The 27,156-nt window shown below is 46.7% G+C and overlaps 1 protein-coding gene across 5 annotated transcripts in view; it reads right to left on the bottom strand.

The window, feature by feature from the left end:
• Window positions 1-395: 395 nt before the first annotated feature.
• Window positions 396-27,156, bottom strand: part of MIA2 (MIA SH3 domain ER export factor 2) — a 551,575-nt gene continuing 524,814 nt past the window's right edge. For all 5 annotated transcript variants that reach the window (XM_069208615.1, XM_069208616.1, XM_069208617.1 and 2 more), the window contains 3 exons: window positions 13,754-13,824; window positions 6,991-7,219; window positions 396-1,026 (listed from right to left, as the gene is read on the bottom strand). In XM_069208615.1, the coding sequence (XP_069064716.1) occupies window positions 860-1,026; window positions 6,991-7,219; window positions 13,754-13,824 (467 nt within the window). In that variant the 3' untranslated portion in view covers window positions 396-859. The remainder of the gene's footprint in view (window positions 1,027-6,990; window positions 7,220-13,753; window positions 13,825-27,156) is intronic.

Raw genomic sequence — 27,156 nt, 5'->3', positions numbered from 1 at the left:
TATGTGTCCTGCTGAAGTGGTCGCTGTCAGCACAAAGAAAAAATAGTGTAATGTGAAATCTGTGTTGCTGTGCATTGTGGGTGTCAGGGGAGGGATCACAAGTCACCTCAAAACCAAACACTTTACTTCTTAGAAAAACTTGCAAAGCCCCCGTGCCAGCTGTAGGTGGCAGATGTATGCATGGCACGTGATCTACTGCAGCACATGCAGTAAACATATTTTCCCTTATATATTTATAGTTTAATTTACAACAATACAAGTACCATGTACTGCATGTCAAAAACCTTGGCATTTCCATTCTAAGTTGTCATCTGTAGCTTGGGAACCTGATGTTTAAGTATTTATAAATGTTAGTAGAAAAGAGAAAAACTTAAGTAAAGGAAACTGAAAAATACTCACTTTAAAATAGCTTAGGTTTATTATTTTAAATACACATTTTAAGTTAGTTATGTCGTAATTTATTCAATTATATGTTAACATTTTTGTAGAGAAATACAGCAGTTATTATGCAGAGAAAACTCTCAGCACGGATTATGAGAGATCAACTTCCCATAAAACAAACATGTTTTCCTTTTTTGTACACTTACGTTTTACTCAAATTAAAATAATTTCTAAATTTAAAATAATTAGCAAATGAAAACAAATTGTACAATAGAGATTATTTATTGACAGTATTCACAATTAAATCACCCTTATGTACAAACTACTATCCTGAGAAATATTATTCTACTTTAAGCTTCAATTTGAGCAAACATATTTGAATTATATTTAAGTAACATGTTACTTAAATTTAACGAAAGGCTTTTAAGAACTATAGAGAACTTCTTTCTTAGTCTATTTTCTATTTATAAAAAAAATGTCAAGTTTCTTCCTGAGACTTTGGGTCCTCTGCTTGTAGAGCTTCAGGTGGAGGCATTAATCTAGTCGGTGGCTCGCTTCGAGTCTCTGGAGGCAATGTTGGTGGAAAATATCCAGGTCTTTGAAGCGGAAAAGGAAGATAAGGTCGAGGTGGAAAAGGAATCCTCACTAGGTAAAAAAGATAATTAAGGTATTTCAGTGTGAAACAGTCAGACATTTAGCAATTCTGATAACTAATTTTTAAGAAAGAACCCAGTTTTGTTCAAAAGTACATACTTTTCTTTCAACTGGGTATTATATATCAATCTGTGAAATGTTCTAGAATTACAAATATAAACACTAAAACAGACATGACCATTTGTCATCTCTCAAGAAAAAGAGGAAATGATTCCCTCTCTCCCACCCAGTCTCACATTCTAAATCTGCCCAGTCTCACATTCTAAATCTTGCACATTATTCTTAATCATACATAGATCTGAATTTTCAATGGCAAAGGGGCATCCAAGACCATTGAGATGTTTTATGCATTTAAAAAAAAAAAATTTTAGCACCGGTTACTGGTGATGTACAGTGGTGCCTCAAGTATTGCACCCTCAAAACATCTAACCCTCATGAATTGCGGATACATCAAGTCTTGCCGTCACTGGAAAATGCTGCAGTGACCAACACTGCCCATGTCACTGAAAAATGTTGCAGTGGCCACCATTATTACCCAGTGCGAGAGATCGGTGATATTAATAAAAAAAAAAATAGAACGGCCTGTAAGTGGATGGAAGTGCATTCCCTGTATCTAGGAAAGACGTTTTGAGCAGAAACCGGAGGATTCATGGAGGGGCAAATCCTGCCTTAATTATTTTGTGTCAAGGAACCTGTTTATCCAACTATGTAGAGGTGAATATAAGTGATGTCTGTCTTGAGGATCCTTTGGAGCGACATAAAACTGCCTGTTCTGGAAACCATGAGGCCACCTTGAAAGCTGATGTAAGGTCTACTAATTTTTTTTTTAAACAGTCTAACCCCTTTCTGCACAAATAGGCACGAAGAGCAAGGAGACTGGAAGCCTTTAGATGAAGGCCAAAGGCTGCATGCAACACATTCAGGAGGCTCAGGGATACATGCATGAGATGGCTGGAAGCCTTCTGTGCACAGAATGTTCTGGGCAAAGGCGATATGTATGGTGCACAGATCCCTCCGAACAAGCCTAAAGCAAGTATAATCATTAACACCCACGAACATGAAATCGATGAAAATGTTTAATTCAAGTTATGATTCTTTAAAAATAAAATAGCGCTTATTGAACAGAGCGAGGGCCTAGGTTGAAACAATTTCTAAGATAAATTCAATCCGACCATCCAATAACACAACCACAAGTCCACTGAATGCACTGCTCATGACTGTACACTTGATCCGACTGAAGAAATGGCACTGTTAACATGAATAAAACTGCTACTGGGGTTAGGACACACAGATCTTAGCCAAAGGATGAGCACAGTGGGTTGAAGATTGTGCTTGTGTACAATCTGCACCGGGAGCTCGATGGGCAGGGCTTGAGGCATTTAGTTTCTTGGGGGAGATAAGGGTCATGATTCTGCCAATTTTTATTCCCGTTTGAGTTTTATGGAACATCTTTTCATTGGTGTTCTTGATATTATGATATAATACTCACCACTACTTTCGTAGGTGTTGTTTGAGCTATCCAGGTTGTAATAATGTCCCTATTAGCCATTATTAATCCCAGGAGAAAAGACTTTATACCTTGTTGGACGTTCTTCTCACTGTATTCCATGTATACTTTTATGTAGTGTTAACTGTACTTCTTCCCCTACCAGTTCTGCTACCCCACCTCCTACCGTCTTCCAAAATGTTTTTCTTTGTCTACACTCACATAGATCATGCGTTGAGGTGCCTCCCTAGCTTCTACACACGAGACAAGTACTTGTAGGGGGTCAAGCCCATCGTATACCGTGGACACTTTATGCATGTATACATTATCTATAATTTGCAAACCTCCCCGAAAGGTAGCAGATCACTGCAGAGGGTCAAAGATAAGCATAATGTCAGCGAGTGAGAGGAGAGCTAGCTGGGATGTACATGGTAATATAGTGTTTTTTTATAGATCTGCATCTTCAACTCTTTCCTACATTAACTCTTTCCTTCATTAGAACAACCTTGGTGAGGTCCTGATGGATACCTGTTGTTCCAGATCCGGGTGGACAGATTGAAAAAGCCTGCTGCCTTGGTTCCCTTCTCTTAGTATGAGGTCTGATGGTATCCTGGCTGCGGGTGTGCAGAGAACCACTTGAGATGGTTAGCTTGTCTTTGACTCTCTGGACCTACGCTGGAGGTAACCTCTTCTTCCATCTCTTATTCTCTCCACCAATGCCCTCACGTTTTCTAATTTCAGATGTTGTTTGTAGTGCGTGTCCCCTGTCCTCTAATTACTGATTTCTAGCATTTCAAAAGGTCTCTGATTTTTCAACTGTCCTCTTATTTTCTTCAAAATATTTGCTTTTGCTCAATACTTTGGAAGCAAACTCCATGTTGTAAGGGGTTGTTTTCCATTTTTCAAAAACAAACTCCCACTTTGTGATGTCTGGGGATGGGATTTGGGTGTGTGTGTAGATTCTCTCAATTTGAAGGGAGAAGTTAGGGTGGCAGACGTAAAGTCCTCTGCCAAATAGTCTGTCTGCACTCCATCTAATAAACCCTAAATCGGGCCATCTGTCAAGTGAGACACACAAGGCGAAAGACGATGGGTTGGAATGCTTTCCCGGGTGATTGCCAGTGGTAAGACTATTTGTCAGCAATCTCTTTGTGAAATCAGGACGACGAGCTAAAACAAGACTGATATATTAGACACGACTCAGGGCCTTCAGACCCAACTACCAAGCTAAGAATGCATTTATTTGGGGAGGGTGTCACCCTAAATACCACCCTGCCCTCCAAAGCTACACCCTTGGCGACAACCATCATCTTCTTTGTGAACACCTGAAGGGCTCTGTTGAAGCCAAAAGGGAGCACAGCAAACAAAGTGTCCACAGTGAAGCTCAGAGAGTGCCTAGTGCCTACAGGATAGGGATGTAAAAATAAGTGTCCTGCGGGTCCAACGCTATATCTTGTCTCTGGGGAAAAAGGAACCTGGGCCACAATAGGCTTTTTGAAATGACCAAGATCTAGGAAAGGACAGAGGCCTCTGTTCAAATCAAATCGGATTTGTAGAGCACGATAATCACCTGTGAGGGTATCCTGGCGCACGAGGATGTAGAAGGAACAACAAGGAGTAACAACCAGCCCCTACTTCTGAGGCCAGCACCTTTTCTGTGGTAGCACTTCCTGGCATAAAACTGACATATAGGGCCTCATTATGACCCTGGCGGGCGGCGGAGGCCGCCCGCCAGGATGCCGCCCTCCATAATACCGCTCCGCGGTCAGAAGACCGCGGAGGGTATTATGAGTTTTTCCCTGGGCTGGCGGGCGGTCTCCAAAAGACCGCCCGCCAGCCCAGGGAAAAACTCCCTTCCCACGAGGATGCCGGCTCGTAATCGAGCCGGCGGAGTGGGAAGGTGCGACGGGTGCTACTGCACCCGTCGCGTATTTCACTGTCTGCTACGCAGACAGTGAAATACTAGCGGGGCCCTCTTACGGGGGCCCCTGCAGTGCCCATGCCATTGGCATGGGCACTGCAGGGGCCCCCAGGGGCCCCACGACAATCCCTACCGCCATCCTGTTCCTGGCGGGCGAGCCGCCAGGAACAGGATGGCGGTAGGGATTGTCAGAATCCCCTCGGCGGCGCAGCGAGCTGCGCCGCCTTGGAGGATTCTTACGGACAGTGGAAAACCGGCGGGAGACCGCCGGTTTTCCCGTTCTGACCGCGGCCAAAGCGCCGCGGTCAGAATGCCCAAGGGAGCACCGCCGGCCTGTCGGCGGTGCTCCCGCCCCCGTTGGCCCTGGCGGTTCTCTACCGCCAGGGTCATAATGAGGCCCATAGTCTGATATAGCTGGCAGGTGCGGTAAGTTGAAAAGGAATGTCAGGGCATGGCCTCATTGGACAATCGAAAGCTCACATTTGACGGATGTAATTTCCTGCAGGATGTGGCTCTGCTGCCTACCTGACGGCTATGCATCAGTAATAGTGCAATAAGGGGCATGGAAGTTGTGGCCAGCGAGGCAGAAGATTGAGACAAGTGCGGCCCCTGGTGGCCAGGTCACAGTCTGTTGAGCACACAGCTCTGACCTCAAGAGGACTGGAAAAACTGCTGTGCGGAAAGTGGAGTCTGACACAGCCGATATGTGAAGCCCCTGGGATATACCCAAAAAAGGGTCAGCTCAAGTTGTTGGGGGAGAATTGCAGAAAGACCCAAGCAGCATGCCATGGCACAGCTCTTCTTAAAACACTTCAGGGCCAAATTCACCTTCTCACCAAACAGGCCTGGGTATCTCTCGAGAAACCAGTGGACTTTATTCAGGTGTGGTGTTGAAACACCATGCTGGTTCCCATAGCCCTACCTAGACAGTCCATTTGTCTAGGACCGGGCGGATTACAAATTTGGCCACATCGACCATCTTGAATGGTCTGGGCTAAAGAAGCCCATACGTTTTGAGGGACTGCAGGTAAAATTTCATTCATGTCCCACAGTGCATGAGTGCAGCAACCTAGCAAACTGACTGACCACAAGGTGAGGGTTGTGGAGGGGATACGCTTTCTGAATATGTCCTTATGACTCCTTGTGTCAGTTGGTGAGGTTGGAAAGGCGTTTAGGGTGTCTCTAGGATGCCTGTATCACTAGACTTTTAGGTGTTGGATGCTGTGTTACAAAGTTCAGGACTCCTGGAGCAAGTCCAAGTCAGGGCGAGCTTTTAGGTGACTGGAGGACAAGAATTTCGTTAAGTGGAATGCCCAGAAGTGTGTCAGTGAGGAAGATATGCCTCAGGAACAAGAATGGGAGAGGGGCCCTCGACTTCGAGTGGGACTGGCACAGAGCCTTCTGATGTTTTGCCACATAGAGTTATGCCTCACACTCTCAAATCACCTTTGGGTTCCTATGGGCACAGTTGTCACAGACCTTGGAGTCATGTTTAGAACCTAAGCACCAGAGACACACCTTGTGTGTAACTGTCACAGACATTTAGCAGTGGTTTCTGCAAACAAGTTGTAGCAACCTAGCAAAAAGAAAACTACTACCCTGAGAGCGCTGAGGTCGAATAACCTCCGCCTGAAGCAGATCCCTAAATCTTCTAAGACCCGACGTGGAGGTAGGTCTTTTTCTGTACTTACAGCCAAACTATGGAATACCCGCCACTAAATGTCCCCAGGGCATAGTAAGATGCCATCTTGAAAAGAGACTTAAATACTTGGTTGTTTGACTCAGATTATCAGGTGGCTGTCTGTAGTATTAGACGTTTCGCTCTGAGCGCCAGGACGCTTCGAGTGAAGCAGCTGTGCGCTTTACAAATGCTTTCTGAATGAATGACTGCATGCTCATGAATGGGATCTGTTGCTATTCTTCTTAGCCTTCCTCAGATAATAAAAAGGAATGGTGGGTTGAAATCATCTGAATGAAGTGGTGAGAAGGGCAAAACATTATTCGAATAAACATTTCTTGATTCTTATTAGGGAGCAGGAATATTTAAAGTGAGTTGAGATCTACTGAAAATAGCATGCATCTGCAAAAGAAACCGATGTGCTGGTAGAGAGCCACAATTTAAAGCAGGCATCGGATTTCAGATTCAAATGGAAGTCATTTACCTTGCACCCAGACTCCATGTTACAAACAGCAGTTGATTAGTAACCCTTCCACTGTTCTATAAATGCATCTCATGGATCAAGTGATTCAACAACAAGAGCTTTACTCTAGCTGAAAATCTTGTCCATTGATCTATTTACACTGTTACAAAGGAATACAAATGTCAAAACATTTCTGGCTCTCGATTTGGGAATGCATAAATACTTCCATAGGCTCTTACAGGATTTCTACTATAGTGCAAATATAAACCAGAACTCAAATAAGAAATAAACTGGTGGATACTCCTTTTGATGTACAGTCAGTAATAATTTTTATAACAATTGAAAGTTAAGACACCCGGTTTAAAAAAAACAAAAAACATAAATAGTTTAATAAATGGAGTACTTACTTTCTGCTGGATGATGTGGTATGCCAGAAAACTCTGGCACAGGAAAGTATTCCCGCGGTCCATACATGTCCATCATACGAGGAGGAAATGGAGGAATTCTTCTCAGGAAAGGTCCTCTGGGATCCATCGGCAAAAGAGGGCCTCTCATAAGAGGGGGTGGAGGAGCAAAATTGGATCTGACTGCTTCATTGTCAGGATGGAGAGTGTGATCAGCAATGTTTACCGGATTCTACAGAGCAAAAATTAACAATTAATACAATTATAACCTGTTGGTTTTAGTTGTTAGGAGGTGACCCTCCCAACATATGCTGAGGGATGGACTTCCTTAGTATACCTGGAATGCAGTGAGATATTTAATGAACATCCCTTCAGAATTGCATTTAAAAGCAGTGTCTTTTTATGTGAAATGTAACTGTAAATGCACTATTTGCCCTTTTTTTCTAACCAGGTTCTGCATGGTGTGGCAGGCCTGAGGAGGAGGGGGAAGGGCAAGTATATTTGTTTGGGGGTCCTTCCAAATGCTCCAGAAGAATGATTTACTCAGGCAGTTGCTTGTTCAAGGGTCACCTCTTGGAAAGACAGAAGAATTAAAAAAAAGTCGATTCTACATAGGACACAATTTGCTGAGCCACAGTCAATGTAAGTCAACCAGAAAACATCAACAAAGATAAAATTAGATCCTGGTTGGTAATAATTATTTTTGTCAAAACACCCCAAGATCTCGCCTGTACCTCAATACAATGGCATCAGCAGAACCTTAATAATTATGATCCAGCAGTTCAGATTACAAGTAACTAGATTCTATAACAGCAGGACTGATATCACCTTAGAAACGCAATGGCTATTTTAGTCTAGTTTATTTCACCGCAGCTGGTAAATGATTCAGAGTATAGAAACAAGGTGGAATAAATTATTGGCAATGCATGATTAAAAACATATCCAAAGTGAAAGGTAAGCTTTTGAACTCTTTCCTACAATATACATTTCCACTGCAAGTCATGAAGAACCTAGTAGTGCCACTAATGTCTTCAAGAGGTCCTGAAGAGGTCTCTGTAATATCACAGATCATGCCTCAGATTCAGTGTTTGAATTTCTTGGCCCTAAATCAGTCAGCTGTAGAAAGACAACAAATAGAAAGTTGTTCTGCTTTAAATGAAAATATGCAATGATTGCAAAGATGTACAACCCCACTGAATCTGTACAATAATACACCGTTTCTCCACGGCATGATGAATGTTGCAGACCAATTACAACTTTACATTTTTTTTACCTTCTCAAAGACACACTTAAGTAAGAATGTGTTATGGCAAAGATGCATTTCCAAATGCCCATGTGCAACCAGAAACAACTGCGGGAATTGAGGTCAAACTTTAAATGGTTATATCACTATTGAATTCTCTATGTACACTAGATCGAAGGTTTCTGATAGATTATTGTTGGTAAAGGACAGTTCCTGGACTTGGGAAGGCATTATTCTCAATTCCTGATTAGGATATATATGGTTTACCTACATTATTTGCAAAATCTTAATTTGACAGTGCTTTCTTTAAACTATGTTTATTGGCATTTTCATAGTTAACAAAGAAAATGAAAATGAGCATTGGAGAATTAATACCCAAAGCAGCACCCAGTAATGTCCAGGATATCACAGCATGGCAGAGAGTGCAAAAAACATAACGTTACATAAAATTCTGAGCTACAGTAGTCTACAGGAGAAGATTATTCTACATCAACAAGGCAGCTCCTCTAATAAGTGTCCATGGGAGTTCAGGGCTTTCTGGAGAGTTCCCCTCCCCTCACCACCCCTGTGGGATTATACCAGCTCACACACATCACAGCAGAACAAGAAAAAAAACAATTCCAAGCCAGCTCCCTCAACAGGGGACGAGCGAAATGCTACATGTCTAACTAATCATCTCAGAGTAGCTGCCGCGCATGATCATAGTTAAATGCAAACTCGATGTGGGGGAAAGGAGGAGTGGGGGAGGTGGGGAAGGGGGATATCAGACCCATGGTCAACATGAGTCCAATGGGCAGGAGTTCAATCCCAGACTAGCAAAATACTCATCCAGAGGGCAGGCTGAGCTAAAAGTGGCAGGTAAATGGGGGGAGAGAGTGATGTGTGTGATGGGGGGTGTGAGGGTGGGGACAGAAACTGAGAGGAAACAGTGGGGGGAAGTCACCTGCTACAGAAAAAGGGTAAGTCCCCTTTCTTCTTGTACCATAATGAACGCTCATTGTCAGCTGCCTCTGAGTCAGTCCTCTCATCTGTATCGTGGTCTTACCCGCCAGAGGGGTTCTCACAGTTATCCATAATTTCGGACCACAAACCCGCTATGTGCTCTTTACGCACCCCTCAGGCCTCCTGCTGCTGCAATGCTCCCTCTTCTGCCTCTGCCCATATGGACACATCTCTGACCCACAACTCTATAATCTGACATTGCTTTATGTCTGAGAGGGCTGCAAATACTCAAGGACAAAAAGGGGGCTGGTGCAAGAGGACCTCAAGGTCACAAATCCTGTACTGAATGGCTGGATTAAGGGCCCATAGATTTTTTAGGATAGAAAGTTACAGGCAAGATGGAACACTATCAATCTCAATCAGGTATTTGTAACCTGTGCGGGTATCCAGGTGCTGGAAGCGGGTCTTCATTCAAAGACCCAGGTCTTGAGCCCTTTCCTGAATTCAATCAACGTAGGGAAGGTCTGGATCTTGGTGGCGGGGTGGGAGAAGGAGTGGCCTCTGGTACAGCAGCAGCGAGTGCAAGGGATCTGTGTGAGGGTTCAGTGTGTGGAGCAGAGGTTCCTGCGGGGGTGGTGGAAATGCAGATGCTGTTTCAGGTAGGCAGGTGCCTGGTCATGGAGGGCTCTGTAGGCGTAAGTAAGGAGCTTGAAGGGGCAATTTCTTCTGGATCGGGAGCCAGTGGAAGTCTTTCAGATACTGGGAGATATGGGCTCTCTTGGGCAGCTTGAAAATCATCTGGCTGCAGTGTTTGGTATTGATTGGAGCCTTTGCATGAGTTCAGTGGTGGTACCTGCATAGAGTGAGTTGCCGTAGTCAAGACAGCTGATGATGAGGGCATGAGTGACTGCCTTTGTGTTGATGGGGAGCCACTAGAAAATCTTCTGGAGTATGCAAAGCGTGTGGAATCAGGCTGAGGCAGCCGAGTTGAGCTGTTGTTTCATGGAGAGCTTGCTGTCGAGGATGACGCCAAGGTTGCGGGCGTGGTCTTTTGGTGTGAGGGCTGGGCCGAATTGTGACGAACACCAGGAGTCGTTCCATAGGGCGATGTTTTTGCTGAAGATGAGAACTTCCGTCTTGTCTGTGTTCAGCTTTAACCAGTTGTCCTTCATCCATGCTGTGATGTTCTTCATGCAGTTGTGAAAATTTGTAGTGGTAGCGGTGGGGAGTGATAGGACGAGCTGAATGTCTTAGGCACAGGAGATGATGTTTATGTTGTGCGATCTAACTATGTCTTCGAGTGGAGTCACGTAGATTTGAAGAGTGGCTAAGGGATGAGCCCTGGGAACACTGCAGATTTTAAGGAGAGAGGGGGACTTTCTTGGTGTGCCCTGTGAGGAAAGATGCCATCCATCTGAGCAGGTCATCGGTGATTCCTGTCTGGTGCAGGGGGTGGATGAGTGTGTGGTGGGAAACCATTTCAAAGGTGGAGGGTACATCGAGCACGATGAGGGTGGCAGACTCTCCTTTGTTGCAAATGGCTCAGATGAAGTCTGAGGCAGAGATCAGAGCTATCTCGGTGTGGCGGTTTCTTCTGAAACCTGATTGGGTCGAGTCTAATAGGATGTTTCTCTTCAGGTGTTTCCAGGACTTTGGCAGGGAAGGGTTGCAACAAGATGAGTCTGTACTTTTGTAGTTCGTTGGGGTCTGCAGAGGGTTTCTTGAAGAGGGGTCTGACCTCAGCGTGTTTCTAGGCATTGAGAAAGTTGCCGTGGCCAGTGAAGTGTTGATGATGGTGGTGAGTTGGTGGCTGATCTGGTCCCTTCTGATGTTGAAGAGTCGGTGGGGACAGGGGGTTGGTGTGTGCTCCAGAGTGGATGGAGCACATAGGGGCGGTTATGTCTGTGTCGCTGAGTTGTTTTCAGGCGTTGAGATGGTGGTCGGTAGTGGTGGTAGGTTGGTGATTAGGGGTGTTGGAGGGTTGGGGGTTGAAGTTGTTGTAGATGGCTGCTATTTTGTTTTGGAAGTGGTTGGCGAGGGCATCACAGAGCTTCTGTGATGTGGGGATTGCATGTTTGGTTGCTGAGGGGCAGGTGAACTCTCTAACAATTGTGAAGAGTTATTTTGTTCGGTTGGCACTAGTTAACCTGAAAGGTCAGGACCTCCTTCTTTGCTGTTCTGATCTGTCGGTGGTAGACGTTGAGCAATATTATTTGCATGCTTTCATTAACAAGCATGGCATCCAAGTAGATTCTCCCCAGGAGATGCACAGACCCCGGACCCCAGAGATGGAGACGGGATAATCTTTGATTCAACCAGATAGGAGGTTTAGTCTTGGGTTGGCGGTCACTTGATGGACCTGCAAGTACTGGAGGCTAAAATCCAATTCTGGGAGGTCCTGTATAGACTAGAGTGATCTGAATTTAAGGAATACACTTCCAGGAAAGCACACCATAGCATATATCTGCTGGCATTAATGATTTGAGTGCTGAAGTCTCATGATAGGCCACAGGAAAACATTTGATCTATGTTTGAGGTATACTAGAAAGTGTTTTATGTCCAGCCTTTAATTATTTCATGCAGACTGCATTGATGACTACCTAGAAGTCTTGAGTTTTCCTAAATACCAAAGTCCTCAATAAGACCAGGCTGGTCATTGACAATGAGCCACTGCAAAACACTATATAATTTGGCTTATCATTGGAAATTTAAAAAAAGAACACCCTACTATGCCCATATCTCCTGTAGTTATTTCTACAAGCCTCCATCAATTCTTTGCTCAGTTATTTGGTGAGTCGGTAATACTAGTATGGTCTTTAAACAGAGGGGGAACCTGAGCAACTGTGCATCACGCAGGCCTCACTCCACTTTAAAGCATGATAAAAAATTTAAGCAAGCTAATGACAAAAATGATTTAATGGGTTAGTGATGTGGTTCTACTATGTTGTAGTCAACTGATCAGAGAACAAATCAGAAACATAGATGGTGTTATACAAGGAAAAGTATAATCTGATTGTAAACATTGTAAACTCGATTACTTAGCAAACCTCAAAAAGCCATTTCAGATAAAGTCCAGACAAAGAAAAAACATTGATATCCTGAACTATAGCATTTCTTTTTCCAGGGCCAGGGATGAAGGCATTTTGGGGGTCATTCTGACCCCGGCGGGCCGGGGTCGGCGGTAGCACCGCCAACAGGCTGGCGGTGCTCCGCCGGGCATTCTGACCGCGGCGGTACAGCCGCGGCCAGAAACGGAAAGTCGGCGGTGTACCGCCGACTTTCCGCTGCCCATGGGGATTCCGACCCCCTCACTGCCATCCTGTTCCTGGCGGTTCCTCCCGCCAGGAACAGGATGGCGGGGAGGGGTGTCATGGGGCCCCTGGGGGCCCCTGCAGTGCCCATGCCAGTGGCATGGGCACTGCAGGGGCCCCCGTAAGAGGGCCCCACTTTGAATTTCAGTGTCTGCTCAGCAGACACTGAAATTCGAGACGGGTGCTACTGCACCCGTCGCACATCCTCCACTCCGCCGGCTCCATTCGGAGCCGGCATCCTCATGGAGGGGTGTTTCCCACTGGGCTGGCGGGCGGCCTTTTGGCGGTCGCCCGCCAGCCCAGTGGGAAACCCAGAATACCCGCGACAATAATGATGTCTGGAAAGAAAATTGTGTCCCTTTTTGGAGAGGATGTGCTGATTTTTGTCAGTAACCCTGGCAGCAGTAAATAAATGCTGTGAAGGAAGTGCAGTCATTTTGAAAGTTTTTTGGAATAAGAATAATTACTATAGTTTTTACACCAGGCGAGTCAGTAATGCTGTCTGGAAGTAAATCTCTCCCTGGCTGTGGAGGATGTATTTACTCGATATGTCAAATGGATGAGATGGTCGAACAATTAAACCTGTTCAGAAGCATTTTTGAAATCAGGTTTTGGCTGAGGTGGCCATTGTCAATAAAGGAGAGAATTACATTGGGGTAGAGGGTGATGCTCTCAAACAATCCTCCACACTACATTTGTTCCATGTAGGTATGAAGCAGCTAGTGACAGTAAAAATTGGAAGTGTATTACTGGTACTCTTCTCGTATAAATTAGGCTTATTAAGAAAGCAAACATGTAAAGTTCCATGCACGCCATGTGCGTTTCTCACCCCTTCCTTTGTGGTTGCAGTAAATAAATGACATTAAGAGTAAGAGCCATCCAAGCTAGCAACACTCTGTGAGCAGATCTGCTGGGTAAGACATGGGGAACCGGGTGTTACATTTGCTGGAGTCATACAGTTGTAAACTACCCTCAAAGCCTCTGTTGCATTCTGTCTCTTAACTGGCGACTCCTATAATTGTATGAGTGCTCTCTTTGGAGCAGGTCTTGGGCAGTCCTTTTCAAACTGTTAGTTACAAATAGAAGCATAAAAGTAAAAGGGAATGAGTGGCAAAGCTTGTTTCTCTTCAATTGCTTACTAGAGTATGTCGAATCAGAGCACTTCCTATAAGTTTGTGCTCACGGAAGAGACTGCTAGCATTCTCAATCATGTTCTAATAACTGAAAAAGTATTCATTGCGCATGTCCTATTATTGCTTTGAGTACTTACACTGTGGTTTTCATTGGCACCATTTCTATTTGAGTCATTTAATAAATTGTTTTCCATAGACAACTGTCCATCTGTGAACAGAGAAAAAAAGAGCCATTTGAAATGTTATCAGTTCTATGCCTGAAATGAGCTCATGTATAGAAATACATCGTAAAAGTAATGCACCAGCCAATATCTTGCCAGATTTAAATAGAGAACTAAATGCAACTCTTTAAGGTGATTACACAACGTGTCCAGAACAGCTCGCCTAATTAAGTTTAAAAATCACAAATTGTTCATATCCAGCATAAAGGAACCACCTGAGCTTATGGGTGCAATATAATTCACAAAAAGACTTAAAACTCAAAAAGAACCAGATCAATAACCAAGTTAAGGTTGTTTTTATCAGTGAAAAGAGAAAATACTTACCTGAAGATAAGAATGTTTTTTAACCATATTCTGCAAGCAAAGAGGTACAACAGACCTCAAAATCTCATTGGAGGGAACCACTGTGGCTCCACATGCACCCCCACTGTTTTGTGAGGGTTCTGAAATGGCATGCCTTTCAAACCCTCATTTCTTTCCGGATTTGTGGCATAGTCTTCATATTCGTGGCACAGTCTTCACTGAAGCAAAACCATCCAGAACAGAATGGACGGAACCTTAAATTAAAAATGCTCTCTCAGTCAGACTAGTCCAGCTCTATGAGAAACACTCTGTCCGGCTGCGGGCACAGTGGGCTGTTTAAAGGACAGAGGAATTCTCAGCCCATGCAGCCCTGAAAGTAGCACATAGGAGCGATGCACAATTTTTCACAATTATAGGTACGTACTTGATTTGCTACTGCACAGAAATAATGCTTCAGGGTAATGTGGATTGTAAGTATTTACATATTGTATGTTTCTCTTCAAAGCTGTCGGTAAAACATAAGGCTTTTCACCCAACTGAAATACTAAATGAACTAATGCCCCTCCTCACCCCCTGCCTTTTTTTTCTCACCATTGTCTGAAGAGAGAGCCCAAGGAACCTTTGTGGAGAGGGTGGACAAGGAACCTGTTGGGCAATACATGCATGTTATTAAAACCTCTTGTAGGTTGTGTTTTAGTACTCTGCCCAGCCATTCTCATATTACAAGACATATCCAACGAACAGAACTTACCAGCCAAACCTGGCCTCACTTCAAGTATCAGATCTCCAACGGCTCTGCAACCATGTGGATAGAAATTCCCTTTGCTGCCATATGCAACTCCTGAAGTTGCAATGAATATAACAGAGACCACAACCCATGGTGCTATATATTTTTAAAAATGCGTACGGAATGTTCCAACAGAAACTATGGATTCAAGTGTTAGCATACAAGGTTGACACAGCACAACATCGCTTATGAATACATGTTGTCTCCCTACCTCACTAGTGCCATACTCTCCCTTTGTGAGTGCTGGGCACCTCAGCGGTTGCATTGCCCTCCATGGGTCATACTTCCCCATTATAGATTCTATAGAACATTCAGCCCTATTACAGATTCTATAGAACATTCAGAATTTACCCCATATCTTAGTAGTCACATATACTATCTGCCTCGATATACATGTCCAGTCGTGTTAACCATTTCTACCTACTCGGCCTGCACATAACCCCAGCCTCTTGCAAGGTCTAGCTTTGCCACAACAAACATCAGCATACAGAACATAATTGAGCGCTTGTTAAGTTGGCACCAATAGGAATTCCCATAATAACAAAACGAGGGGTGCATGGAATATCCTGACCCAGAATAGTACCCCAAACTGTCAGTATAAAGCTTCTAGATCACATTTCAAACGTGGGAATTGTGGCTCTGCCCGTTTTGTGGTGGTGGCTTCTGTTGTAGTACACCCCCAACAGAATCCTGAACTGGATCAACTGTAATCTCGATTTTATGGCCATCTCACCTTGGTGCATAAGAGCGGCTTCTCAGTCAATGTTCTCAAAGGAGCCTAAGTCCCTCTTCCCAAGTGGCCCTCAGGTTCTCTAAGGTGTCAGGTTTATTATTTATGAGAGTCCGTAAAATGAACAAAACTGTTTTACAGCCAATCTCCCCAGAGAGTATTCTACTTTGCAGTGGACTCTCCGTGGCATTGCCTTGCAGTTCACATGTTCCACCTCCAGGGCGTGTCTAAGCTGGTTGTATTTGTGGATCTGCATGTTAGTCAAGAGGTACTCTAGTTGCAATTTCTGGGATGTTTTCACCCCTGCCGTATCAACATCCTCCACCTTGGAAATTCCTAACAAGTACCATTTTGGGAATTTGACAGCTTGATCACCTTGCTCAAAGTCTCCCTAATCCATAGTGGGGATCTCTCCTGGTACACTACTTTGCTAACCTAAACATGTTATTATTATCCCAGGCTGCCAGTGTCGCTTGTGCAGGCCCCCTTAACACTTTCCTGCTCTTTCTCTCATATATTAATGGACGTATGTAGGTTGCATCACAGGAAGTCTCTCAATTCTTGGAGCTGGGTGTTCCTTGCAGGTGAACTGCCAATCAATAATTAACTAAAACTGGGAGGCTGGCCCAGTAGAATGGCCACATATATCTTCAAGTGCAACCCCCCCTACCCCCTCCCAATTTGTAACTCTACATGGTCTGCAGCACTACCTTAGCCATACCTCCATCTTACAACAATGTAGGTAATGTTATGTATAGCCGTAAAAATAAGGAGTCCAGGAATACAAAGGTTTTTTTTGTATCACATACAACAGTTTTTGCAAAGTAATCATTTTACAAAAGATTGCAATCCCTAATATGAGCGGGAGTGTTTGTCATCGTTGAGCATCTGTTTGCAAGTCTTATTGGACTACTTTCAGATTTTCCCCTAATGCAGCATTTGATGTAATATTTATGGCCAGGTACCTAAACTCCTTTATCAGTACCACAATGTCTACATGGCCCTCTATACAGGGACAACTTACTCCATTTTATGTTGAACTCAGCGTATTTTTTTACATTATTTACAAATGGAGACTACTGGAGGAACTGTCCTCTTGGGATCCATTAGATAGAACAGTCCACATATAACTAGATCTTCTATGGATACTTCAGGGAACCCCCTCACTTTTAATTAGCTATAACCCGGCACACCAGTGCTATTATATAAAAGGTGAATAGCAGGGGCAAGAGAGGGCATCCCTGCCTTAATCCGTGGTGTAATGTTATGCCTACCTAACTGCAAACTTAATTCCTCTGAGTCGAAGAATTTCTCATCATGTTCCCTAAGTCAGAAAGCAATTCCTAATCCCAGCAACTGGCAACTCTCTGTCCCCTTATTAAGTTTCTTCTGTCTGGTTTAGTATACAAACCAACAAAACTCACTCAGAAAACCTGTTTAGAAAACAAACCAGTAAGTTGAGTAACCTCACTTCTCGGGAGGAAGAGAATCTAAGTACTGTTGCAAGGATCAAGAGATAATACAAGAAAGAAGAACAAGTTATTTCAGTAAAGCTCTTTCTGGTGGATACGTTATCTAACCAAGGATTTCTTATTACTGGAATATCCCCTAGCACCAGACTGGATCCGAAAGATTTTAACAGCATTGTTCCTGTACCCAAGTAAGAGGCACTGTATGGCTCTGCATTGACTTCGTTCCACCCCAGAAAGGACAAGAGAGTCATACATAAGCGCCACCCATGTGCATCAACATCAGTTTCTTTCTTGACACTGTCCGTGTTCTCTGAAGTGAAGCCCAACAATAATTAGAGGTGTCAGATGGAATATCAGATTATTCCACAGAACAGGAAAGAAGAAGGGCGATGAGGAAGAAAATGAGTTACTTGCCTGTAAAAATAGTTCTCCAGTATTGGAATCTTTCATAGATTCACATGCTTGAATCAATCCCAGTCATCGAAATGGGAGTCCCCAGTGCCTTTTATAAAGTAGTATTCTATCAGAGCCATTTTGAGAAAAGGACCAAGTTTGAGAGTCCACAAATCAGGCGACACCACCCTTTAGAACCCTCCTGAGAGAAGCTACAGACCCTCAGATTTTCCGAGCACCAGTATGTAGTCATAAAAATAATAAATAGGAGAGGTAATGGTGAACTTCTCTGGGGAAGTTGGTGGGTCACATGTGTATCTCTGAAATATTCTAATACTGGAGAACCATAGTTACAGGTAAGTAACTAATTTTCTTAGTCCACTAGTGGAACTTTCATAGATTCACATGCTCGAATCAGAGTAGTAAGCAGTATTGATGCACATTGTAGTATAAACTATGATTATTTCAAATGAATATTAACAAGAGGCATACGTAAACATATATACATAGGATAGCCTAAAATCCAGCTGTTTAGATTTGTTACTAGAAACCATACTGTATATCAACATTTCATCTTTGATAGATTTGAAAATAAACAATGCACAGATTTAACCTTAGGATGGCGGGTTGGTAGAGATAGCTCACCTTTACTGGACAAGATGTCTTGGGACCGCCTAGTCCACAGCTACTTCTCCTTGAGGTGCTGCATCCAGGCAGTAATGTCGGGTGAATATGTGGCAGTTCTTCCAAGTTGCTGCCCTGCAAATGTACTGGAGCAGCACCCCCGCAAACAGTGCAGTGGATGCTGATACCGCCCTGGTAGAGTGAGCACGAGCAGAAGCTTGTAGCGACTTGCCTGATGCTTGATCGCAAAACTGGATTGCTGTTGAAATCCATCTTGCAATGTTTGCTTGGAAAGAGGTTGACCCTTTCTATGTGCACTGTAAGCCACAAACAATTGACTATACTTGTGAAAGGATTTGGTCCTATCCAGGTAAAATTTTATGCACGTTTTTACATCTAATGAATAAAGAGCCCTTTCCTCTGCCGTTGAAGGGTTTGGGAAGAATTTCTTTAGGACCAGCGGTTCATTGATATAAAAGTCAGAGGGAACTTTGTGTAAAAATCATGGGTTTTTGTGCAGAAGTATTTTATCTTCTCTAATTTGTAAGAAGGGTTCTTGGATAGATAGTGCTTGGGTATCACTGACTCGTCTGGCTGATGTGAGAGCTAACAGAAGAGCTACCTTGCATGAAAAAAAATTCAGAGTAGTTCTGTAGATTGGCTCAAATGGTTGTTTCATGAGCTGTACAAGAACTATGTTGAGATTCCAGGAAGGAGAATGAGGTCTGAAAGGTGGAAAGACCCTGAATAGGCCCTATAGAAATTGGTTGATAATTCTGGAGGACTACAGAGAATGTGAATTGCATGAGCGTCTAAATGACGAGATAGCCGCCAAATAAACCCTGATGGAGAAATGAGCTAGGCCGGAACGTGCCAGATGTAATGGATATGGCAATGTTCATTCTGGTAAGGACGATATGGGTTGTTGTTGGCCTCATAGACAGAATCTTCCACTTACATGAATACGCTTTGTTAGTGCTGACTGCTCTGGCCCTGGACAGTAAATCTCTGCACTCCGGAATGATGTCTAGATGTGCAAACTCCTTGTGCTCAGGAGCCATGCTGATAAGTGTAGTGATTCTGGATTTGGGCGTAAGACTTGTCCTTTGTTCAATATCAGGAGATGCAGAGATATCTTCAGTGGGATGTGAGGCCTCACTGAAAACAGGAGAAGCTCTGTGAACTAATTCTGTTGAGGCCACGCTGGAGCTATTAAGATCTTTAGCAACACAAAAGGATGATGGACGGAGTGTTGAAAGTTTTCAAACACTCACCCTCAGTCACAGATCTGGGTTTAATCCATTGTTCTTTTGATCACCATGCCACCCCAGTTTGGACCCAGCCTTATGCAAATCAGTCTTGACCCCGTTCCCCATGGGAACAGTCCAGCCCGAACTGCCACGCCAGGTCCTCCCCGGACCGGAAACAAGCATCCTGGGGGTTGATTTTAGACCGAATGGTAGAACTCAAAACTGGTAGTGGCTGCCGGCTACTGTGAATCTTAGGAACCGTCTGTGGGAAGGGTAGATTGGGATGTGAAAATATGCGTCCTTTAAATCTAGGGTGGGCAGGCAGTCTCTATGGGTCAAACTTGGTAGGCCGTCCTGTGGAGTTATCATGCAGAATGATTGTATTTTCAGATAGGTGCTTAAGTCTCTGAGATCGAGGATAGGTCTCCAGTCTTTCCATTTTTTGCGAATGAGGAAGAATCTGGAGTAAAATCCTTTCCCCCGCTGAGACGGTGGAACTTTCTCTATGGACCTTTGAGAATTATCTTGCTGACCTCCAGTTTGAGTTGGTGGAGATATCTGGGAGTAGATCTGCGAGGAGAATAGTGAGGTGGCATTTGAACAAACCCTAGTGTGTGTACGATTTGAACCAGTTGCAAGACCCACCGGTCTGATGTTATGGATTGCCATGCTGGAGGAATGACGAAATCTTGTTCCCTCGACGAAGGGGGAATGATTCAAGCATGTGAATCTATGAAAGTTCCAATACTGGAGTAATCTGCAGTTAGAGTATACATCTGCAGTTAGATAGAGTATACACCACACAGAGCGTCACCGAAGGTATGTAACTTGTTCTTCCGATGTATACTTGTACCCACAGTACTTCCCAAGGTGGTGGGCCTAAGTAATACCAAACCATAAAGTCTTGAAGGACTAAATTGGAAAAACGTCCATCCCATCAGGCCTGGCGGTCAAGGGGGCGTGGCCAAGCCACCAAACATGGCGGACGCGAGCTGCTAGAGCTCCGCGCCGCACTCGGCCAAATCGTCATCTTTGAGTGGATATGGGGGGCACACTACTACCTTGCAGGCCGCGCGGGGCTGAGGGGGTGCATGGACCCGACTGGGCTGGGCGCGGACTCCCGGTGATCCACTACGGCGGACCCGCGCCGCGGCCACATGGGCCGAGCTAAAAGACCAGGCCGCGAGGCGGTGAACCCACAAGAGGGGGAGCGACCGGTGCGGCCGGACCCAGGATAATCCGAGTTCCCCCTCACTAATCGGCGAGTGCGCCCTCTTGGGGTGCAGCGCCCACCCCCACGGCAAAATAACGGGGTGTACACGTGCCGAGACTCACGCCGGGTCCAGGAGATGCTTGTAGGCCCATTTGGGAGCCGGCGAGGCCAGAGTGACCTGCCCTGAAGAGCGACTGCGGGGCGGCGCAGCCGCAGAGTGTGGAGCGACTGCTGTGGCAGGGGCCGCACATTGGGACCGGGGCGTCCCGGGGTTTTCCTCCTGCTTGCTGAAGATCACGCCCCGGGGGAGAGGAGCATCCCACCCCCCGGCGGCAGGGCAGCAAAGTGAACCCACGACCCGCCCAGAACCTGCGATGCGGCTGGAGGTGAGCCCTGGTGAACTTGGGCGGACTGGTGGAGCCCAGAGGACCACTTCCCCCGCCCCTGGCTGTGACAGTTAGGGGAGAGGGGACCCCCCCGATGGCCAGAACTTCGCACCAGGGAATCACTGGAGAGCTGTGGAGAGAGGGCACCCTGGACGTCTGCTGGGCCTGTGGGGGTCAGCGGCCCTACATCTACACTGGTGCTGAATCCTGCCAATCTGCTAGGAACTTGCGGTAGCCACAGAGAACCACAAAGACAGAAGTAAGTGGCGCAGGACCGGGGGAGAGGAACTGTCTAGCCGGGCTGCTCGTGCTGTCGCAGGCAGGCGGCTCACTGCCCCCGACAAGCAGGCCCGACCCTCCCTGACCATCATGGACTCCTAAGCGAGCAGAGGCGGTGCTGGAATTACGGGACCGGCTGGCGGTCGAGGACACGCGAAGTACTGCGTAGGGGACTCCACCAGAAGTAGTTCCCCACAGGACTGACTGCAAAGGGAGATCCGCACCGCAGAACCAGGAGCGACCACCGGAGGTGGGGCCTTGCACCGGGCTGCATGGAACTGGCAACGAGCAGCTCATCTGCCCCTCACCGCCCCAACTGAAACTGAACCATAGTGCGGCACACACACAGAAACTAACAAGGTGTAGAGCATCAATCTGGAGCTGGACAGGAGCCCCAAGGATTCGAAACATGGCCGGAACAGGGCGCTTACGCTCTGGAGCTGGAACCGGGAAAACACAAGACTCGTTAACCCAAGACAGCCAAAAACTAGATGCGGTACTAGCCGCAGTGGAGCGCATCGGAGACTCACTGGAGCGTGCCCGCACGTCGCTGGAAGCTAAGATAGACAAGGTGGTGAGTGACCTTGTCCTGCTACACGCGGACCACCGCAAACTAACCGACAAGACTAACGAGATCGTAGCCACAGTAAATGTACTAACACCTGCGACCACCCAGCTGAAAACAGGAATGGAAGACATACAGGCCAGGGTGACGGAACTGGAACGCCGAGCGGAAGACGCAGAGGGCCGCTCCAGAAGAAACAACATCCGCGTAGTGAACCTGCCGGAGGGCACGGAGGGCTGGGACCCGGCGGCTTACTCGGAGAGTTGGCTGCGGGGGCTGGTACCGGAGGGAGTGCTTACCCCCTTCTTCTCCGTGGAGCGTGCCCACCGAATTCTGGCCCGGTCGAGGCCGAGCACTCCACGCCCAGTCATCATCTGCCTCCTCCACTACGCGGACAGAGACATTATACTACGAACGGTGAGGGCTGCGCCGCCTCCCCGGGTAGATGACATGCAGATCTTGCTATTTCCAGACTACACCTTAGCGGTACAAAGAGACCGGGCCTCCTACCTCCCTCTAAAACGCAAGCTACGATCCCTTGGCCTAACTTACTCTTTGCTGTTTCCTGCCAAGCTACGAGTGGTGGCGGAAAACAAATTGCACTTCTTCCCCACACCCGAGGCAGCTTGGGAGTGGCTCGAGTCATCGGGACTGTCCTCGGGAGGCGCGCCGGAACGGGCTGGGCTGATGTCCCGAGCCAAGCGCAGTCGAAATAGAGAGACCGAAGAAGAAACACAACTCACGCAGGATCAACGAAATGCGCCCCAGACCTGAAACAGCTAATTCAGGAGAGAAGGGAGGCGATCCACACTGCTGCAGCGATGGGTGCATCCCCCCCGGGCTCGGGGTCAGACACAGAACTCTCACAATCAGCCAGCGACCGTCCTCTCACACCGGATCGCTTAGCGGAGTCGGGTCTTACCGGGGGGCCCCTGCAATGCCAGCCACCGCAGATGAACTCTTTTAAAGGATCCCTGAACAATGTGAAAAGACTATACACCACAGGAACTACCCAACTAGCGACGCCTACACGGGTGTGCCCTAAGAGACAAGCAAGCAACAAACCTGGCTGTGAAACATGCACGTCGGACTTCATGGATCTATGTGCACGCTGGCAGGTGTGGCGCCCGGCCTCGCGCACTGCACTTCTTTGTGACTAAATACAGTGGGCCCCCACCCCATGTTCCCCTCTATCCTCTCAGTTATCCGTTACAGCCAAACAAAATGGATTAAGACTAAACCACCCCTCTATAAGTTTGGCCTACCCCCACGCTCCTACCAGTGGAGGCATACAATGTATAGATGTGCGATCGCACGTTACTGTTTTAGTTGTGTTTGGGCGGTGACCCGTTGTCTATCTGCTCTGATGGCATTAGTTATGTTTTGTTCTTGCCGGCTGACACCTACTGAACCCCTGAATATTAGCTGGGAACAGAAGATTGACGGAGCGGCGCTCCATGGGGGGGCTGGGCGGATGGAATTGAAAAAAGATCCAATGCCCATGATATGGCTACATACACAATTACCTGGAATGTAAGAGGCATTCACACCCCCAAGCGGCAATAGGCTATTTACTCCTACCTTAAAAGACACTCAATCCAATTAGCATTTTTACAGGAGACAAACCTAATGGGTCCTGTGATTCCCCGACTGTGCCAGCGCTGGAGAGGACAATTGTACGCGACGGTTCACTCAGCATACGCCAGAGGCGCGCTGATTTGGATTAGGGCAGGCACTCCCTTTGCAGAGGAGGAGCAGGTAGTAGACCCACAGGGTAGATTTTTGCTAGTAAAGGGAAAGCTGGCAGGTCGCACGATTGTATTAGGCTCCATATATGCCCACAGACCAGACTGCCTTCCTACACAATCTGTCACACCACCTGGCGGGCTGGAGTGCTCTTCCGTGGCTACTGGGGGGAGATTTCAATAGCGTGCTCGATGTGGAACTGGACCGCTCCTTTCCCCTGTTGCCCACATCACCGGTGGTGGTTGCCTCACGCGGCCTAGTAAACTCGACCCAACAATGGCACTTGGCGGATGTGTGGCGGCAGCGACATAGGGAGGACAGAGTCTACTCCTTCTACTCTGCCCCACACTCCCTGCATGTGCGCCTAGATCGTATACTTTTCACTACAAGCTTCGCCCCGGTGGTGGTGAACTCAGAATACCTGGGGCGACACTCAGACCATAACCCACTGATAGCGCGCTTGTGCTGGAGATCCCCTCGCTCAGCTGTCTCCATATGGAGACTGAGGCCGGAACTGCTAGAAGATGCTGCTTTTAGAGCGTCACTGAGTGCTATAATCCCAGAATTCTTTGAGCAGAACGAGGGCACGGCTTCTGAGTGGGATGCATTCAAGGTTTTCATCCGGGGGCACTGTCTGGGAGCTCAGTGTAACATGCGCCGTTCCACTGAACGCAATCTGACCCCGAGTGGTGCGGGTCCTCCTGCGGCCAGAAGAAGAAGTAACTAATAATCAAACTGAAAGGTTGAGACTGCTGGCAATACGCGCAGAACACCTGTCACTACTAGAGCGTCTGAGATGTCTAAATTACACTGCACACTCCGCAAGAACTCATGCATCAGTTGATAAGGCAGGCAAACTTTTGGCCTGGCTGATACGTCGTGACTGTGAGAGGAAACCGATAATGGAAATTCGCTCACAGACAGGGGAAATGGCAAATACACCTAGGGAGATACAGGCCGAATTCACAGGACATTATGAGGCACTCTACGCTTCAAGGGCATCCCCTGGGTGTAATTCCAGCGCTGAATTTCTTGCTGGAGTGGAGCTTCCACACTTAGAGGATGACGAGACTGAGACGCTCGAAGTACCTCTCGACCTTGAAGAGATCAAATCTAGTATCCGGGAACTTACATCCGGCAAAACGCCGGGCCCCGACGGGCTACCAGTTGACCGTTACAAAGCCTTCGCGATACAGCTGGCGCCCAAGCTACTTCAGGTATATGAGGCGGCTGAACAGGAGGGCCATTTATCGGCCACACAAAGAGAGGCACTACTGGTCTCCCTTCCCAAACCTGGGAGGGATCCAGTGGATATGGGCTCATATAGATCCCTGACAATGCTAAATACTGATTATAAAATATTAGCCAAAGTATTGGCGACACGCCTTGCGCCAAGAGTGCCGGATTTAATACATCCCGACCAAAACGGGTTTGTACCAGCCAGAGACACCTCCCACAATATCAGAAGATTATTCCGGGTTATGCAATATGCGAGACGTGATTGGCCACGAGCGGGCTGCCTTGTCCTTGATCTAGAAAAAGCCTTCGACTCCCTGGAATGGCCCTACCTGTTCAAAGTGTTACAACAATTTGGCATGGGACCATCCTTTACTCGTCTAGTTAAACTATTATACACCAGACCACTGATCCGTGTGAGGCTGGGACCAAAGATATCAGAACCGATCCAGGTGTGCAGGGGCACGAGACAGGGCTTCCCTCTCTCACCGTTACTATTCTCACTTGCTATGGAACCCCTAGCAGCGGCCTTGTGCAGGGAGGGAAGTAACTGGGGAATTCCTCCAGGGGATGATCTACACATAGTGTCACTGTACGCCGATGCCCTCTTACTATATTTTAGAGATATCACGCAGATCCCATCAGTGGCCGGTTCCCTCCTACAACACTTTGCATCGATATCCGGCCTCAAGGTCAACTGGTCTAAGTCATGCCTCTTTCCATTCGACCCGGACCTTTCGGATCCAGGACTTAACCTAACTGGGAGTCCTGTCCCGTGGCAACCAAGCACATTCAGATACCTGGGCATCCGAGTCTACCACAGTGAGGAAGATATATTTGAGGGCAACCTTGTAAAAGCGGTGTCCTCAGTCAGGTCTCAAATGGCGTTCTGGAAGACGCTGCCGCTATTGGTGGCGGGCAGGATAGCACTCCTAAAAATGGTGGTTCTGCCGCGGCTCTTGTATTTCTTCTCTAATCTCCCACACTACGTTCCCCCCAGCTTCTTCAGGGCAATGGAGACGGGGCTGAGGGAATTTATTTGGAACGGCGGCCGTTGCAGGGTTACCCTAAAAAAGCTGTATCTGCCATCTGATAAGGGCGGACTATCGGTCCCCAACCTAGAACACTATTATCTGGCAGCACAGCTTCAGTGGATATCCAGGTAGCTGGCGGGCACACAGCTTGTAGACACGACATCGGAGAAAGTACCATGGTCGCTCCAACAGATACAGCATTTATTCCACCCACTCACACATGCACAGCCCCCGCGGATGCCTTGAGAGCCCAAGCCGCCCCTGACAATGATACACTACGCGTGGCATGGGAAACGGACGCTGGCGATTCGATAGCGATAGCACGATGGAGGTCTGCTCTCTCGAGTCACCTTAATGTACCTCGTAACTCTCGATTTCATCTAAATCAATACTATATAGTACACAGAGCCTACCTCACACCAGCCCGCGTGAACAGATACTCTACCCGTGAAGACGCGGTATGTCCCCGATGTCACGAGATCGGAGCGGATTTGTTACACATGGTGTGGTCCTGCCCTAGCTTGAGCTCCTACTGGAGGGAGGTGATTGACAATTTATCCAACTGCATAGCACAACGAATACCCTCCACATGGGAGGCATGCATCCTGGGACTGTACCCTAGAAGCAAACAACGCAGAGCAGAGGCGTGCTTTACAGACCTAGGACTCATTGTGGCAAAGCGATTAGTGACCCGCAGGTGGAAATCACCAGACCCTCCGCCGATACAGGGCTGGAGGCGCTCACTCGAGGTGTGGGCAGGAGCAGAGGGCTCAGCACGGAGACAAGAGGAGGTCCTAGGACTGCGACAGTTTCCGATTTCCACCTGCTGGGAAGGGCTTTTGCTGCAGCTGCGTAACACGGAAGTGCACCCAGTAGAGGAGGGACTGGACTAACGCAAATGAGTATCTGTAGCCGAGAAAATGCACTGTATAAGGGGACTGAATGGGAAAATTGGCTAGATACACTATGGCACCATGGGGCCGGAAAACCACACACACCAGACCTGACAACTGACCCAGCCCTTCCACCAGCAAACCAATCTGTTGTAATTTGATTCCCAACCTGACTTGGGAATAGTCACAAGCGAAACACTCACACAAGTGTCCGACCCTGGCAAATGTTATTGTTGCTCTTTTCCTTTCACTTTCTATTCAAAGGTTAATCTATATAAATTTCATAATATCGGCCTCCTTAACTAAAGCGCCACAACTGAACATTTGTGACTGAAACAATTTTATACCAACGAGTGTTATCAAACGACGCGCCGGCTAAACAGACGCTAAACACACCAATGACCACTC

Source organism: Pleurodeles waltl, chromosome 9 (assembly GCF_031143425.1).
Source record: "Pleurodeles waltl isolate 20211129_DDA chromosome 9, aPleWal1.hap1.20221129, whole genome shotgun sequence".
NCBI lineage: Eukaryota > Metazoa > Chordata > Amphibia > Caudata > Salamandridae > Pleurodeles > Pleurodeles waltl.
Note: the sequence above shows the minus strand (reverse complement) of the source record. Positions and strands in the feature narration are given on the sequence as shown.